Here is an 18731-nt window from a genome sequence, read left to right on the forward strand (position 1 = left end):
TATCAACGTCTTTCTTATTCACTACAATTACCCCCGGCGAAAAAGTTGAAGCCATCCTGGCGATCTAACACGTGAGGACAAGTGGGTCAAAGTACGGCTTCAGACGGTTTACCTGAACGATATCACATCCACGCCGACGACGGTCGCTCGGTGGCGTGAGGGGTTCAATGGCGTAGTTCACGGGTGAAGTACGCTCGACCAGGCGGTAGGGACCATGATAATTGGAGAGTAGCTTGGGTGATACACCAGGGGTGCAGGGCGGTACATGAAGACATACAAGTGCTCCAGGAACGAACGTTGGTGCAGAACGATGGTCGTCGTCACGGATCTCCTTCTGGCGCTGTTGGTCGGATGTAGTAAGCCGCTTGGCTAGCTTGCGGCACTCTTCTGCGTAACGAGCGGCTTTTGAGACAGGCTTGTATTCGGAGGGATCTGGCGAGTATGGCAGTAAAGTGTTGATGGTGTGTGATGGTTCGCGACCGTACAGGAGAAAAAATGGGGAAAACCCGGTAGTGACTTGCGAAGCGGTGTTATACGCATATGTAACAAATGGGAGAACGAGGTCCCAGTTTGTTTGATCAGAAGCGACATGCGTAGCGAGCACGCCCCTACAGTACGATTAAACCGCTCAGTCAAGCCGTTCGTCTGTGGGTGGTAGGCTGTAATCTTCCGGTGAACCATATGGCACTGTTGAAGAAGTGGTTGTATTACATCGGAGAGGAAAACACGCCCTCGGTCACTGAGGAGTTCTCGAGGAGGACCATGACGAAGCACAAAACGATTGAGTATGAAAGTTGCGACGTCTTGTGCTGCAGCTGTGGGGAGAGCAGCAGTTTCAGCGTACCCTGTTAGATGATCCACTGCCACGATAGCCCATCGGTTGCCTGCCGTTGCTAATGGTAGTGGTCCGTAGAGGTCAATTCCTACTCGGTCGAATGGGCGGTCTGGGCATGGAAGTGGCTGCAATGAACCTGTTGCAGGATGTGGCAGGCTTTTCCGCCGCTGACATTCGTGGCAGCCGCGAATGAACTGGCGGACGAAGGTAAACATTCCGCGCCAGTAATACCTTTTTCGTAGGCGCTCGTAGGTCTTGAAAACACCAGCGTGAGCACATTGCGGGTCGGAATGAAACGACGCGCAGATGGTAGAGCGCAGCGTTCGGGGAATGACTAGTAGCCATTTCCTACCATCTGCTGAATAGTTGCGCCGGTACAAAAGGCCATCCCGAATACTGAAGTGCAGAGCCTGGCGGCGCAGGGTTCGAGTGGTTGGAAGTGTCGGTGCCTCGGATAACGCGTCAAGAAGCGAAGGGATCCATGGGTCATTGCGTTGTGCAGAAGAGATGGTGTTCTCGTCAAGCGCTGACAACGTGTTGTCCGAGGAAACAGATGCGATGTCCGGGGATAGGGGAGATCGTGACAGTGCATCAGCATCGGCATGCTTGTGGCCGGAACGATATACCACGCGAATGTCATATTCTTGAAGCCGAAGAGCCCAACGGGCAAGACGGCCCGATGGGTCCTTAAGCGAAGATAACCAGCATAATGCGTGGTGGTCCGTTACTACATCAAAAGCATGGCCATAAAGGTACGGCCGGAACTTGACAAGCGCCCAAACGATTGCCAAGCATTTCTTCTCGGTGACGCTGTAGTTTGATTCAGCCTTGGTGAGAGTTCTGCTGGCGTAGGCGACGACATACTCGGCGAATCCAGGCTTGCGTTGCGCGAGAACCGCACCGAGGCCGACACCACTGGCGTCGGTGTGGACCTCAGTTGCTGCCGTAGGATCGTAGTGACGCAGTATTGGTGGCGAAGTGAGGAGACGACGAAGGGTACAGAAGGCTTGGTCACATTCAGAAGACCATGACGAAATATCAGTGGTGCTGCCTATAAGTTTGGTCAAAAGCGCAATGATAGAGGCGAAGTTGCGCACGAACCGGCGAAAGTAGAAGTATAACCCCACGAAGCTCCGTAACTGCTTCATAGTCGTTGGTTTGGGGAAGTCGGCGACAGCACGTAACTTAGCCGGGTCTGGAAGTATATTGTCCTTTGGTACGACGTGCCCGAGAATCGTAAGTTGCCGAGCAGCGAAGTGACACTTTTTGAGGTTGAGTTGGAGCTGAGCATTCTTCAGGCACGTGAGGACGTGTTTGAGGCGCTCGAGATGTGTTCCAAAGTCTGGCGCAAAGACGACTATATCGTCGAGATAGCAGAGACAGATTTGCCATCTCAAACCCCGAATAATCGAGTCCATCATGCGCTCGAAGGTAGCAGGCCCATTGCAGAGGCCGAAGGGCATGACATTAAGCTCATACAGACCGTTCGGTGTCACGAAGGCTGTTTTTGGTCGATCGGCATCTGCAAGGGGGACCTGCCAGTACCATGAGCGCAAATCTAATGATGAAAAAAACTCGGCATTTTGTAAAGTATCAAGGGCATCGTCAATCCTGAGAAAAGGATACACGTCTCCTCGAGTGATCTTATTTGGGCGCCGGTAATCCACGCAGAAGCGAACGGAACCATCCTTTTTTTTAATGAGCACTACAGGTGAGGCCCATGAACTTTGTGAAGATTGAATGCCGCCACGTTGCAGCATATCGTTCACCTGTTCGGTAATAACTTGGCGTTCCGCCGCAGAAACACGATATGGTCGCTGTCGTAGTGGCGCATGGGAGCCGGTATCGATGTAATGTAGAGTGGTAGAAGTGCGGCCAAGTGTAGGTTGAACAACATCGAAAGATTTGCGGTACTGGTACAGCAGTTGGAGGAGTTCAGATCGTTCAGATGGTGACAGTCGGTCTGCAATCGCCGAATCGAACACTTTTGAAGCCTGTAGATGAGAGTGGTTAAGAGCACTGACGGCGGCGAGGTCACTTTGGGATGATTCTTGCGGCATGGCAAAAATTTGTCCGTTATCAATGGGCTGTACGCATCCAAGAGACTCGCCTTTAAACAGTTTGATGGTATGCGAAAAGGGATTGGTAAGGCAGAGAGCACTGGCTCCATTAGAAATTGAGAGGGCTGAATAAAGGAGCAGAAGTGGTTTCCGACTTAGAAAGAGGCTTGATGGCTCGAAAAATGCTACTTCATCACGCATGCCGTCGGAGATCACAGGGAGCAAAACAGCTGTTGTCGGTGGAATGTCAGTGTCTTCTTTGACAACTAGCTTGTGCGCGGCTTCATTAGTGTGGTCGTAGGGCTGCTCGAAGAACGAAAGCAGTTCAAGTTCGGAAGCAGTTCAAGTTCAGAACGGGCACAATCTATAACGGCACGATTACGGGATAGGAAATCCCAGCCAAGTATGATGTCATGAGAGCACGAGGAAAGGACGACAAACTCAACAATGTAGTGGTCCTCCGCAATTTTGAGTCGGGCAGTGCAGGCGGCTATAGGTCGAACAGGTTCTCCATTTGCTGCACTAAGAACATATCAAGTGGCGTGGTCACCTTTCGGAGCTTGCGGCAAAGTTTGGCGTCAATAACAGACACAGCGGCACCGGTATCCACAAGAGCGTATGCATGGGCGCCGTCTACAAAAACTTCGACGATATTTGATGGCAAGGTGCGAGGACTTGAAGATTTCGATAGCGCAGTTCTTGCCCCTTGAACTGCGATGGCTAGTTTCCCTCATTTTGAGGGGCTGGTCGTGGACGCATGGGTGACAAGGAGCGTCAATTGGGTGAAGGTGAGCGACGAGACGAAGTTGCTGGATAGTCACGGGAAGACGTGTTTGACTGACAATCCACACTTTCATAACCAAAAGGTGGTCGGTCTATGTAGTTGCTTCGTGGTCGGATGTCTGTGTGGGCGGGCACGCGACGACGGCAGTATCGGGAGATATGGCCAGGTCCGCCGCACGCAAAACAAATCGGCCGGTTATCACGGGTTCGCCAGGCATTTGCAGCAAGGGGCGCCGCCCACGCGGCATACGGCTGAGTCGAGGCTGTGGTAGCGAGGGGAGGAGCCCATGCGACGGAAGACTGAGTAGGAGCGGTGACATGCGGCAGTCCATTGAACCGCGAGGGCTGGTGTGGCTGCTGCCTCTTTACTGCGTCAGCATAAGTAAGAGGCGCGGCGACAACTTGCTGCCGAAAGGGCACTGGCATAGCCTCGGCAATCTGGTCCTGAAGTGCATGTCGGAGCATGGGAGCTAACGGTGTCTGTGGTTGCTCTTGCTGCTGCTGCGGGAGCTCTTGGCGCTGACAAAACGGCAGGAGGGAAAGCTGACGTGCGACCTCCTCACGCACAAAGTCTTTCATTTGTGCTAGAAGGCGGGAGTGGTCAGGTACGACGTCCAGTGCAGCGAGTGGTTGGTTAGGCTGAAATGGACGACGGGTGAGAGCTCGTTGCCGTCGCAATTTGTCGTAGTTCTGGCACAGAGTTACCACTTCAGACACCATGCCAGGAGACTTCGCCAGGAGCATTTGAAAGACGTCGTCATCAACACCTTTCATAACGTGCTGGATCTTGGCACTTTCGCTCATTGTGGCATTGACGCGCTTGCAGAGATCGAGTATATCTTCGATATAGGCGGTAAACGTTTCGCCAGGTTCTTGTGCCCGTGAGCGCAGGCATTGTTCGGCGCGCAACTTCCGCACCGCAGGGCGACCGAAAACTGAGGATATTGCCTGCTTGAAAGTGGCCCAGTTCTGGAACTCGGATTCGTGGTTTGTGTACCACAGTTTCGCCACATTAGCCAAGTAAAAGTTGACGGTGCTCAACTTAGCAGCGTCATCCCACCTGTTTGGTCCACTGACTTTTTCGTAGGACGACAGCCAGTCCTCGACGTCCTGGTCTTCGGCGCCCGAAAAGATCGGGGGGTCTCGCTGGTGAACCGCGCCGGGGCAAGTAGGAGCCGCGAGAGGTGCTGTCTGTTGGGCAGCGTCAACTTGCATGGTCGACGGCAGGGTGCAGGATCGAAGTTCCAGGGTGTAGGTGATGCAGTTACCCAGCACGATCCACCAAACGTAAAGGGGGTTTATTGAAGGACTCAGCAAGCGGGTGGTAGCTCTAAAGGAAGGCAGGCGAACCCAGATGACGGTGCTTGATCGCCGATCTCGTGCCTTTTTTTCTTGTGCTGATGATAGCTGACCTTATGGTATCAACGTCTTTCTTATTCTCTACAATAAGAAGAAAGAAAAGTGGATGAAAAAATAACCAGACGTGAGCAGGAATCGAACCTACGACCTTCGAATAACGCGTTCGATGCTCTAACCACTGAGCTACCACAGCGGCCTTCCCCCCATCCACTTTTTTGGGTTGATATGTGAATTTAGAAGTAGGAGTAACAGTCAGTGCCATCTATAAGCCAAGCGACGAGTGTGAAAACACTCTTTGCGCATGTTTGGCGTCACGTAGCACGTGGACTTATTATCAGCGGGCAGCTGATTAATAAATAGTCCCTCGTATACAACCTAATGACACCAAGTCTGCCAGTACGAGACCCTCGTTTTAATGAAATAAGGGAAAGAAGTGTATACGTAAGGGCTCGTTTTTCCGTGTGTTAACACAATATTAATGAGATATAACAGACAGCAATGCCAAGGAATGTACAGTGGAAGTTATTAAAACCAATAGAATGTAAATAAGAAGAAAGAAAAGTGGATGAAAAAATAACCAGCCGTGAGCAGGAATCGAACCTACGACCTTCGAATAACGCGTTCGATGCTCTAACCACTGAGCTACCACAGCGGCCTTCCCCCCATCTACTTTTTTGGGTTGATATGTGAATTTAGAAGTAGGAGTGACAGTAGGTTAGATTCCTGCTCACGGCTGGTTATTTTTTCATCCACTTTTCTTTCTTCTTATTTACGTTCTATTGGTTCTAATAACTTGCCCTGTACATTCCTTGGCATTGCTGTCTGATAGATCTCATTATTATTGTGTTAACACACGGAAAAACGAGCCCTTAGGTATACACTTCTTTCCCTTATTTCATTAAAACGAGGGTTTCGTACTGGCAGAGTTGGTGTCATTAGATTGTATACGAGGGACTAATTGTATACGAGCCCTAAGATATACACTTATTTCGCATATATGTGTATATATATATATATATATATATATATATATATATATATATATATATATATATATATATATGAGATATAACAGACAGTAATGCCAAGGAATGTACAGGGGAAGTTATTAGAACCAATGGAATGTAAATAAGAAGAAAGAAGAAAGAAAAGTGGATGAAAAAATTACCAGCTGTGAGCAGGAATCGAACCTACGACCTTCGAATAACGCGTTCGATGAGCATCGAACGCGTTATTCGAAGGTCGTAGGTTCGATTCCTGCTCACAGCTGGTAATTTTTTCATCCACTTTTTTTTCTTCTTTCTTCTTATTTACATTCCATTGGTTCTAATAATCGCATCGAGCATCAAACGCGTTATTCGAAGGTCGTAGGTTCGATTCCTGCTCACAGCTGGTAATTTTTTCATCCACTTTTCTTTCTTCTTTCTTCTTATTTACATTCCATTGGTTCTAATAACTTCCCCTGTACATTCCTTGGCATTACTGTCTGTTATATCTCATTATTATTGTGTTAAAACACGGAAATACGAGCCCTTAGATATACACTTCTCTCCCTTATTATATATATATATATATATATATATATATATATGACGTCGAGGGTGTTGGAAGGAGGCCTCGCCTACGATAGGTTTTAGTTTAATATTTGTTGGGTGAAGACGGTGGTTGTTAGTTCTAAGCCTTGATCGTGCCTAAGGCGCGTAAGTTGGAACCTGTTGTTGACTTTTGTTCATTGTTTTCGCATGCGTGTTCATTGTGCGCCAGGAAGTAAACATGTCTAAGATGGTTTCGTTTGCGGTACGTTCTAATTTAAACAGCTACGGGATCATATGTTTTTTCATTTCATTTTTTTACGGAAGGGGTGGGGTATACGGTATAAACAGGAAAAAAAAATTACAAGGATTGTTCACAATAAAATCTTGTTAATGCATCCGTGAAGGCAGTTGAGGTGGCGATGGAAGCGATGTGATGAGGAAGGCCATTCCAGTCTTTGGCTGTGCGATGAAAAAATGATGACGAGCAAGCGACAGTATGTGCACTCGGGCGAGCAAGGTTATATAATGGCATATGTGCAGTGAAATGCGCAAAGGATATGAAATACAAGGTGCGTGACGAAATGAACTGTTGTAGAACTTATGATATAATGATAAGCTTGCGACACAACGATGATGAGCCATCGATTCCAACCCAGAATCTGCTTTTAAAGATGAAACGGTGATGTCGTATGAGAATGATGAATGAATATACCTTACTGCACGACTCTGCATGGACCTCATGGCTTCGTTGAGGTGGTTCTGATGAGGATTACATATTTGCTGAGGCCTATTGGGCCTATTCGAGCTTAAGCCTGACCAATGTTTGATATGCGAGTAGTTTTAAGGGTTGAGGAGCACTGTGGAAGCTACATTTGAGAAATACTAAAGTTTTGTTTGCAGATGAAGTGATGTTAGTCACATAGGAGCACCAGTTGAGATCATGCATAATTGTAATGCCTAGGTACTTGTATGAGTTGACATGGTCGATGGGGATGTCGTTCATTGTGAAAGTAATGTGATTATCATTATGTCTGCAAGAAATTTACGTGGATTTACATTTATTTGTGTTCAAAACCATTATCCATTGATCACACCAGTTTTAATGTTCCTTATGCTTTTGTGCAATGAAATGTGGTCATTGTTGTTAATAATAGATCGATAAAGGATGCTATCATCGGTAAACAGTCCAATGTTAGATGATACATGAGATGGTAGATTGTTTATGTATATTAAGAATAAGAGGGGACCTAAAACTGAACCCTAGGGGATGCCTGATGTGACTGGTAGAAATTTAGAAGTAGTATTGTTAATAATGACAGATTGTGACCAGTTACTAAGAAATTCGTTTATCCAATTTAGGACATTAGAGGGCAAGTTTAAGTGAGAAAGTTTCAATATTAATCTTTGGTGAGGTACTTTATCAACTGCTTTTGCAAAGTCAAAGAAAATGAGTTCTGTTACAATGTTATGATCAAGGTGTGAGTGGAGGTCGTGCAGAAATGAGGCTAGTTGGGTTTCACATAATAAATTGTTACGAAAGTCATGCTGTGACCGAAGGAAAAAGTTCTTACTGTCAAGAAAATTCCTAACCTGTGGAAATATGACGTGTTCCATGATTTTGCAAAGTATACTAGTGATGGATATAGGGAGACAGTTCAGTGGTGATTCACGGTTATCTAATTTGTAAACTGTAACGGCCTTGCTTTTTTTCTACTCATCTGGAAGGGTGCCTGATGATAATGATTGCAAAAACAGAAGATTGGGTACATGGAAGATATGCACTTAGTGTTTTTCAATAAGTTCGAAGTGACTTCATCAACACCGGCTGATGAGGATAATTTGTGTTTGGCAATCAGTGCAGATATTCCAACTGGTGAAAAAATTAGATCAGGCATTGAAGGCAATGCAGGTTCAGAATATGCAGGGAGAGGCATGGGCGGTTTGATTGTAAAAACAGGCACAAAACCGAAGTTAAACACATCAGCACAATGTACGTCCGATAAAACTTCACAGTCTCTAGAAATTGTGATACCAGAAGATGAATTGAAGTTGATGGCCTGCCAGAATATTCGGGGGTTGTTATTAAGCATGCGAGGTAGAGCCTAATGAAAAAATGAATATTTGTGTTGTTGAATAGCGACCATGTAGGTGCGTTCAGCTTCTTAATTGTTATCCCAGGAGTTGGGGTATGGCCAAAGTTTAGCTGAGCGAAACAACCATTTCTTTTCGTTTTCACGTTTTCTTAACCTGTTAGTGAACCATGATTGGTTGCGATTTGGCCGAAGTATGGCTGTTGGTATGTATTGGGTAGCAAGATCAGACAGCGTGTTTTGGAAGAGCAACCAGTTTTCTTTCATCGAGCAATTTTCAAAGCTTGATACAAATGATTGGTAGAATGCTTCTAATTCGCTATTTATTGCATTATAGTTTCCTTTGTGGTATAAGTGGATTGTTTTGCGATTGGTATAATGTTTCACAGGGGAAAAAGAAAAAACTGCATGAGTTATTTTATGATAGCTTATTTCGCATAAGTAGCTAATGGAGCACATGCTGTCTGCATGGGTGGTTAGTATCAAGTAAACGATATTAGCAGTATCCTAAGTCACACGTGTGGGCTCCCTTATCATCTGTGTAAGGATAAAATTTAGGCAAACGTCAAGGAAATCTTTAACTCATACATTACTGCTACAATAATTAACCGAGCTAGAATAATTAACTCAGTCGACTTGTGGGTAGTTGAAGTCTCCAAGAAGCAGGATGCATGCATTTGGGAATCTTTTCGTTAGAAACGTCAGGATATTGTTGAACTCTCCTGAGAAATTAGCATTAATGCTGGGGGTACAGTAGCGAACACCCTTTAGTATTAGCTGTGGTTAACTCAACAGATAAGCCATAAAATTTCAAGGTTCGTAGTCACGTAGATATTGGAACACCTCAGCACCTTTTTTGCAGTGATTAGAACACCCCCGCCTTGAGCACCCCACCTATCTCTGCGAAAAGCATTGTAGTTCGGCAGTTAATTCATTACTGTCATCAATTTCAATGGTAAGCCACTATTCGGTTAAAATAAATAAGTCACTTTCAGATGTACATATGAGGTCAGCTACCTGTTGATGTTTGGAAACAATGCTTCTAACATTAGTAAAGATAACTGAAATTGGACAAGATTTTTGAGGGGCAGGCACAGTACATCGGGACAGCTGGTGTGGACAGCGCGTTAGCCATATTTTTTTAACGGATTCAAGTGTCTCGTCAAACATGTATTGCTCTGAGCCAATCGGTAGTGTTTTGTAGTGAAGAGAAAAAGGGACAGACTTACTTCTTGCAAAAGTGACTAGGTGTTTGTGTGCGATCTGTACTTTTTAGAAAAATCTTCACCCACACTGTAAGGAGTATTTTTAAACTTACGGCCATTCGACAATATGGCTTCCCTGGTTTTCAAAAAGGGAAGTTTGACTATTATTGGCCGGTTGCGATCCGGACAGTATCGACCAAGGTGATGTGCTCGCTCAATTTCCTTTGACTCTAAGGAAAAGTTTACTTGTTCAGAGCATAGTCGATTAACTAGTTCTTCTGCCTGTGCAAATGACTCAGATTTGCTTGTGTCATTGATGCCATAAAATATCAAATTATTATGCCAAGAGTGGTTCTCCACTTCATGAAGACAGGTTTCAAGGTTACAATCTTGACGAGCCGTTTCAGCGGTGTTGGTTTGCACTGTTCCGAGCTGCTGCCTCAAAGGCTCGATTTGCTGACAATTGGTTTCCACATTTGATTGGAATTTATTGAGTTCAGACAGGGTGTTATAGGTTGCTAGTAGCTGACTTTTAAGCTCTTGTACTTCCGAGATAAGCTTAGCTTGCCCAGTAGATATTTTCTTCAGTTCAGCTACCACCGCTGCTGAATCAGGACCAGGATTTTGTTCAGTGTTGCCCAACAGCTGCAGCAGAATGAAACGCACAACAGCAATACATTCACCAACCATTGAGAACAAACACCGGGGGCTTGGCAGCTGTACCAACAGGTAATTGTTCGTTCTTTTAGGAAATAAATCGTGAGATGAACTAACCTGCATGGTGAATAGCAGCGGGTTTTGGACACTCTAACGGCACTGCCACCGAGCCCACTAAACAAGCAGCACAGATCTGGCAGTTTTATAGCTGCCGTGATGACGTCTGTCGATGCTGATGGTGCCTGCCAAGCTGGACCCTGTACCAGAGGCGGCGAGGTCAATATTTCATACCCAGTTGAAGTGTAGATAACGGTTGCTGCAAGATGCGTTGCGATAGCTACAGGATCACTTGCGTCATGCTTAGGGTTGCCACCTTTCCCAGAAAAAAAAAAAAAAAAAAATGGGCCCATCAGCGGGGGGTCACGAAGATGAGGTTGTGTGGAAAATAAACAAAGTACATGTTAAATCTTCGACATGCAATGACATTCATTGTACCCACCTTCAACATCAACATAATATGTCCACGTACGTACAAACACAGCACTGAGAAAATCAATTAGTCTCTGGTGGCAAGCGCACAAATGTTATAAGTCTTACAATGTTTGCACTGAAAACGAGCGTTAGATTATTACGCATGCTGAACAAAATATTTGCCGCCGAGTTTTTCAGCCAAACTAAAAAATTGGGTGCTGAAATCCGTAGACACAGCCTTCATTTTAGACAGAAACTTGCAGAAAATGATGAATTTATTGCCTTTTTAACAAACCGCCGCGCCTTGAACTAGCAGGCCTTCAACTTCCTCGAACAGCCGTGCCTGAAACAGGCGTGCCAACCATTCCATTTCGTCGCCCGTGTCTTTCAACCCGCTCAGCCCCCACTACGATTCCTAAAACCACTACGAGTGGCTCCTGCAGCGAACAATGTTCCCAGGTGGTATAAAGCCCCTAAGGAAGGCGTAACATCTCAACGTCTTTGTGGAAGAGAGCGAGATATAAAGGAGAGGTAGAGAAAGGGAGGTAAGGGACACGAACACGTGCACCATTCAGCCGCGGTGCTCGTGCTGGCGTACATATGCCGCACGCAAACAAAAATACGGCCAACTGTTCAAAAAGGTGTGTAATAAAGTAATAATTACCGGAATAGTCGTGTCTTCCGAGTAGATTTTTGATGTTTTGGTCATTTTTTCTGAGCTGTTGAGTGCTCCTTTAAAACGTATACAATGCATGTATACCTGCACTTGCAATAATGTGCAGTACACTCACAACGCATAAAAGAAAAATAGAAATCCTATGTGCTCGCCTTCTCTTATTCGCGGAACTTGAATACGTACTTAGAATTCGACTTAGCGGCTCGGATGAGCTTCTAGTTTTCCCTCGCCATCTTTATAAATTCTTCATAGCTGTACACCAAATTATACCTCACACAAAGTTCCGCTTTAACTATTGTGATGCTTAGCTGGTTTCTTTCATCCATCCACAAGTTTCCCATCACGCATAAGACGTGTTCCACGAAGGCATTGCTGCAGGGAATAGAGTAGACATGCTCCATTAGGTTGTGCAAGAAGGAGCACTTTGCCTCTTTTAAGAACTTCAGCCACATCGAGCTTCATTTCTCGTCACATTTTACAAGTCCAGGCAGAGCATCCTTCAAAAGACAAAGCTCTGGGTAGAGTTCGTCCCCTTCCTCTTAAATGTCAACGCCAAAATGGTTGCCCGCATTTATTACCATCAACAAAGTGGGTGCACCTTTGCGCAGATCCAATTCGGCGAGTATCTTAAACCGGGAGTTCTCGAAGTCAAACCACTTTTCAAGGTACTCAAGGGCCCTGTCATAGACATTCACAAAATACAGCTTTGCAACTTGTCCACCAGGTAGGATTTCAAGTCCCAGATTAGCCTTGACACTGAAGAACATATCATCTCATGAGCATAACATACTCATGTTCATACTCACTGTTACTCACCCTCAGAGTACTCACTCATGTTCATACTCATTAAGTTCAAATGAGTATGAGTGAGTGTGAGGGAGTGTAATCATGATTGAGTATGCTGAAGCTATGAATGTGACAGTGCAATTAACCAGCTTACAAACCTTTTGGACATCTTTTCTATGTCACTCAGCTTCTCGATGATGAAGCGGTTCGTCTGTTTGAAAGCCACAGGTATCATTTCAGCAAACAGTCCATTTTTCTTAGTATTTCCTTTAACATTCTATCAAACAAAAGTGAGAAATACACACACAAGCAAATAATATAAAGTTTCACTGGCCAAACTTGGTGAATAAGTATTAGATGTGATGAGTTATCTTCACTCACCACGTATGACCAACACTTCTCATAGCAACAATGGCTTCTTCCTTGAATGGTCAGAAAATCGTTTATACAATGCCTTCCTGCAAAGTGTAAGAAAAGAAAGAAAAATCCAAAGGTGCTTATACAACAGATTAAAAAAACAAAAAAGATTTCTTAACTGTAGTTACCTTGCAGAGATCATCTAAGCAAGTCTGCCAAACTCCAAGCAGCCGTAAAAAGTCCCTTAACAAAAGTCCTTGGAGTTGATTTCAATCTGCCACCAAAATATTGAGAGACTATGCTGCTGCCAAGCTGAGGCCGATATTTTAAAACCACTCCCAAGGTCAGCCTGTAAAGAAATACAAATCACAAACTTACATAAACCCCTGCAAGAACAAAATATGCGAGCTTACAAGTTCAAGCATAACACATAAACTGCAAGTTGCATACTGTGTTGGGGAGCTGCGGCGCCTGTCCAGATTGCTTCTGGCGGTGGAACAGTGACACGCGGTGGTGTCTGTACTGCAGAGAATGCCCGTGATGGAGCAGCGAGGTGTCTTTGATTCAGATGCCTGTGTGATTCAGATGCCTGTGACGTGGCTGCACCAAGAGAAATGTAAAACACATCAGAGCACTGGTTATTTTTTATTAATGAAGCATACTTCTGGCAAATCCTAATCACTGCTTACTCTACTATGTTCTTTATGCACATGAAAGACCTCTTTACCTTGCCTGCAGTGCATCAAGCAGCTAACTCTGTAGCTGTATATTCAGAGCTCGCAGTTCCTAAAAGCTTCACCTTGTTACTTAACAGCCGAGGTGAGGCGGGCCACTTGCTCTTCGGCCGGGGACAGTTGACTGCTTCGTTAAGCATGATCTTTCTGCCTTAGCTTTTTTTTTTTTTTTCATGATGCTAGTAGGACCAGCAATGCACTGCTGGGCTCTTCCTGTTTCATTTTTTTTTGTTGGTGTCTGTGAAAAAAACAAATTTGATCACATAATACGACACTCTGTAAAAAAGTGTAAAAAAGAAATAAAATGTAAAAAAGAATTAACCATCATTGCTATGAGAAAAATGTCTTTGCCTTAATGCTCCGATAACTTTCATTGGTGTCACTACCGTCAGGGATTTTCCAGACCTTCATCCGTCCTTTTGGTTGTAAGATCATCCTCACACTCTGAAAAAAAAAAAAAAATTGTAATGCTGATATTATGCCAGCAGCCTGCTATGATGCACCGAACATGGAGCACTCTTTAGCTCGCAAATTCGAATCCCGTTTTGCAGATATAGCATTTCCACACAAAATTAGACAAGCATTCAAGTATAGAATCGGTAAGGATATCACATTTTGATCATCATACTGTGAGTGGCTAAACTACCAATATCACCGATAATAGCTTGGGAGGTGCAAGAATAACTTATCAAATATGTGTTTGCAGATCTTGGTGAGAAATAGTGAGCTGGTGACACTATGCAGTCTGTGGCATGTTCCCCAGCTGTATTTGAGGTTACATAGCCCAATAAAGTTTTCTAATGGGAAATATATCCGCAGGTCAACCGCACAACGTGCACTTTACGAGTTGGCATGCAAATACAATGTTTGTGGTTTGATTTTTTTTATTTTGATTGAACGTTTATTATCATTTGTCACATGAGGTTTACAAACACTGATAGGACCCATAGCCTGAGGCTAGTGTAGGGTCCAATGAGAAAAGTAATGGACAGAAGCGGGAAATATCAATTACACATAATACATATGTAGCTATACAGACACTGTAAATATACACATATACAGAGTAGAGAAGTCTTTCTCTTCTTAAACAATCTGGTCACACCAAACAAAACTGCATGTGGGCATACAATAAGTTATGACAGATAACTTCGTGGGCACACCCAATAAACATCAGTTAATATACATAAAGAACATCAAACTATCACAAGTTTTAGTTAGAAGGAAAAAAAAATGCTAGGTTTACAAGATTCACCAGCGTATATTTATACAAATGTAAGTGCTTACCACCAAAGAGAAAAAGAAGTATTTACAGCTTGCTCAAGAATTGATTTTTTAGTTTTACCGCAGCATTGTGTGATGTCTTCAATTCAGTGGGTAACAATCACTGGTTCTGGTGACTTTAGTTGAGTAGCAGCTCAACAGAGTTATCATAACGAATGGGAACTTTCAAAAGCTACCACTGACTCGTCCCTGTGCACATGTGCGCCAACATGGCGAAATTTCTCGAGGCTTTCATTACTACGCACGGCACGATCACGCAAAATATTCATGTGTACGTGTGAGAACGACCGAAACAACAATGAAAGCTTTGTTTTTTTAACAATTGTGCATAGATGTACCATAATTTATTCTTAAAATAAATAGGCACCATTTTTCGTATGTTTTTTTTTCATTTTCCCATCTATTTAGAGAGAAGTGTGGCACAGCAATGCGAAATATTAGTCAGCACATAGCTTTTTGAGATTATCCTAAACACCGATTGTTTGCGTAACATTAGCATTTTGAGGTTATATATCTTAAACACCAATTATGTGGGTAACAATCAACGAAAAATGAGACAGGCGGCGTGCAGCCAATCGCACACACACACACGCACGCACGCGCGCACACACACACACACACACACACACACACACACACACACACACACACACACACACACACACACACACAGAAATGAAAGGTTGCAGCTAATTTGGAGCTAGTTTACCTTCGAGAAGCAGAATTCTGGCACAATAGAACTGCGTTTTGCAATTTTCTCTGTACACTTCACACTGCAGAATATTGCCCCGAAATCTACATCAGCCTTAAATCCTCTGAATTGCCAATTTTGACAACCACACATCTGCGGTCATCCTCGATCAAAGCACACGTATGCATGCGTTATCATGAGTGCATCAAATAACATAGCATGCACAAAACAACAAACCTCTTGCACTGTAGCATGAGTTTACACGCCAAATACGGGAACACAAAGCAGCTTTGGCTATGGCTATAGCACCTACTCCGGCTGGCTTAACGAAACAGACTGTTGCTAACATTGTTTTCAAAAACATAAAGAAACTCTGTGTTTGATTACAAGGTTGTCATTTTTTGTGTCCTATTTTAAGCCTTGCCACCGTATAGGTTTTAGCTGATTATATTGCCGCGACATCTTGCCTGCATTCAAGCGACGCGCCCATCACCGCGCGCACAGGGACACACATGCACGCCATCTTGTGTTGCGCAGAGACGATGATAGCACGAGCACCCAGCTGGACCAGGCTGATGTGCGCCACGCGCTCGGTACTTCTCAAAGGAGGAAGAAGGCAGCTGAAGGACATCTTTGGTGTTTGACTGACACATAGTTCTACGACCATAATCACTTTGAGTTGTGGGCACAGGTTCTCCCTTTTAATAAATACATTTTATTATACCCCAAGCTCTTCAACGTCGCTTCATTTCTGGTGGAGGTGCGAGGTAATGAATCGAAGCCCTAGGAACGCAAGACAGCGTAGCCCCGACCACCAGCGAGTTGATCCTGTGGAGCTGACACCTGTGCATCAGAGGACCAGTCGCGGTCTTCGAGGTGGCTCAGCAAAATTCAGTCCACTCCACTTCACGCCAAGGGGAACTCAGTCAATGGACGCCTCTACCATGACAAGCCAGGTAACACCGGCACACGTGGTGATCAATCAGCCTCACCAGCCACTAGTATTTCATGACGACTCGTATGGAGACGTAGAAGATTGGCTGAACCTCTTTGAAAGAGTGGCTAGTTTGAACGGTTGGGACAGGAGAGACAAGCACCGCCATGTATACGTTGCTTTAGAGGACTTTGCAGAGACGTGGTATGAGAACCATGAAACCTCCTTTACTACCTGGGATGAATTTCGACGATAAACTCTGGCTACTTATGCCAGCACGGATCTCAAAGAAAAAGCGCAGCCTGCGCTTGAAACGAAAAACCAACTCACCAACGAAAGTGTCGCAATGCACATCGAGGGCATGATCCGCCTGTTCAAGCGTGCAGATTCGCATATGACTGATGATAAGAAGCTGCGCCACCTCATGCATGGTGTGAAGGAAGATCTATTCGCTGTTTCATTTCATTTTATTTTACCCTCAGGATCGAAGTATTAGAGAGGGGAGTGGTGAACAATACCTACAAAAGTAAAACAAAAACAAAGCAGCAAAAGTGGCTAGGTAATACAAGACATAATTGGTCAGTCAAGTCCTGGAGCGATGATGTCCGTAATGGCCATGCGAAACTTTCAGAGGTCCTTGATAGAAACAATAGTGCCGGAAAGGTGGTTTCATTCTTGAGACGTGCGGGGAATAAATGATTTGTGACAGGTTCTGGTATGGCAGTGCATTATCCCAACCTTATGAACATGATCAATGCGAGAAGAAATGTAAGAAGATCATAAAAGGTTTTCACACAGGTAGGAATTGTAGAAATATAAGTTATGAAATTAAGCAAGGTGAAAACACTTACGTCAAGATGAGATGGGAGGAAGTAGTAAGGAATTTTTCATGGAAGTTACGCTAGATGTTCAGCTGTAATTGCTATAAATGGAACGAGCGGCGTAATTTTGGATTAGTTCAAGCGATTGAATATAGCAAGCGATTGAATATAGATGGCGGAATGGGGGTCCCAGATGGATGATGCGTAATCAATTTTGTTTCTAATTATTTTTATATAGGGTTAATTTTAATGAGGAAGGAGCAGAATAGAAATTTTGCCTGATATATCCTAACATGCGGTTAGTGTTGCTAATTAACTTATCAGTGTGTAGAGACCAGGAAAGTGTTGAGGTTATGTAGATGCCAAGGTACTTGTAGAATTTTACGGCTTCTAGGGGAATGTTATTAAGATAATAGTTTGGTGGAGGGGCATTGTTACGAGTTACACGCATTGTTTTACGTTGAAAAACATTTAGTTGCATCAGCCATACATCACACCAGTTAGTGATAGTGTTAATATCGTCTTGTATGAACTTGTTATCATTATAAAGTATCACAAAAGGAAAGAGACGTAATTAAGAAACAAGTAGAGGAGATGCTTTCAGAACGTGATCCAGCCTTCCAGCAGTTCATGGACGTCTCCCGTAGTGCTTGTTAAAAAAAAAATAACACCCTTCGATTCTGCGTAGACTATCAGAAACTAAACAGCGTAACCAAACGGGATGTATACCCCCTTCTGTGTATCGATGATACACTCGATCGACTACGGAGTACAAAATACTTCTCCTCCCTTGATCTCAAGAGCGGATATTGGCAAATTGAGGTGGATGAGCACGACCGTGAAAAAACGGCATCCATAACCCCAGACAGCCTCTATGAAATTAAAGTGCTTCCGTTCGGCCTGTGCACAGCGCCACCGACGTTTCAGAGAATGATGGGTGCTGTCCTCGCGGGACTGAAATGGCACTCCTGCTTAGTTTACTTGGATGACGTTGTCGTATCTTCCGTTACATTTGACCAGCATCTAGAGTGACCCCGCACAGTATTAGAAGCTCCCGCAGGGGCGTCTGCGCAAGTAGGCGTTTGGTGTGTAGCGACACCACGGACCCGAGCTAACGGGGGAGTTCTACTCCCTCCCACGCCTAGCCGTGCGTGGCTTTGCCGTGTCCGAGGAAAAGGGGATCCTGGGGGTTGAGCCGACGCTGGGTGATTGGACCGTTAAGGCCCTCCGGCAGAGGCAACACACCCCTTTGGCCCCGGCTTGACGTAGACGGCACCTCTGGGCTGACCCACCCAGGGGAAATCGGCAGTCGCCTTTTCCTATCTCTCTCTCCCTGTATCTTCGTCTTTTGTTCTCACTTTACATCTTTCCTGTCTTCTCCTCACTTCATTTTACTTCCAATTTTTCCTGGCGGCAAGGGTTAACCTTGTGTGGCTATCCAAACTAGGGTAAACCA

General features: G+C 44.6%; 2 protein-coding genes across 19 annotated transcripts in view; one reads left to right on the plus strand and one right to left on the minus strand.

The window, feature by feature from the left end:
* The window catches only part of LOC119178046 (uncharacterized), an 831732-nt gene that overhangs the window by 793166 nt on the left and 19835 nt on the right, over window positions 1–18731 (plus strand). The window lies entirely within an intron of this gene.
* LOC142767526 (uncharacterized) overlaps window positions 1–18731 on the minus strand; it is a 75920-nt gene that overhangs the window by 44417 nt on the left and 12772 nt on the right. For 3 of the 7 annotated variants that reach the window (XR_012884958.1, XR_012884971.1, XM_075869355.1), the window contains 7 exons: window positions 13900–13992; window positions 13542–13786; window positions 13265–13414; window positions 13003–13163; window positions 12839–12915; window positions 12616–12734; window positions 10642–10897 (listed from right to left, as the gene is read on the minus strand). Coding sequence is in view for 1 of the 7 variants with exons in the window: in XM_075869355.1 (XP_075725470.1) it covers window positions 10642–10647 (6 nt within the window). In the remaining 6 variants the exon portion in view is untranslated. Of the gene's footprint in view, window positions 1–10334; window positions 10513–10641; window positions 10898–12615; window positions 12735–12838; window positions 12916–13002; window positions 13164–13264; window positions 13415–13541; window positions 13787–13899; window positions 13993–18731 lie in introns of those variants that run through there. The other 4 variants (XR_012884967.1, XR_012884957.1, XR_012884962.1 and 1 more) reach the window with 4 other exon arrangements.

This window comes from Rhipicephalus microplus, chromosome 1, assembly GCF_043290135.1.
Source record: "Rhipicephalus microplus isolate Deutch F79 chromosome 1, USDA_Rmic, whole genome shotgun sequence".
Lineage (NCBI taxonomy): Eukaryota > Metazoa > Arthropoda > Arachnida > Ixodida > Ixodidae > Rhipicephalus > Rhipicephalus microplus.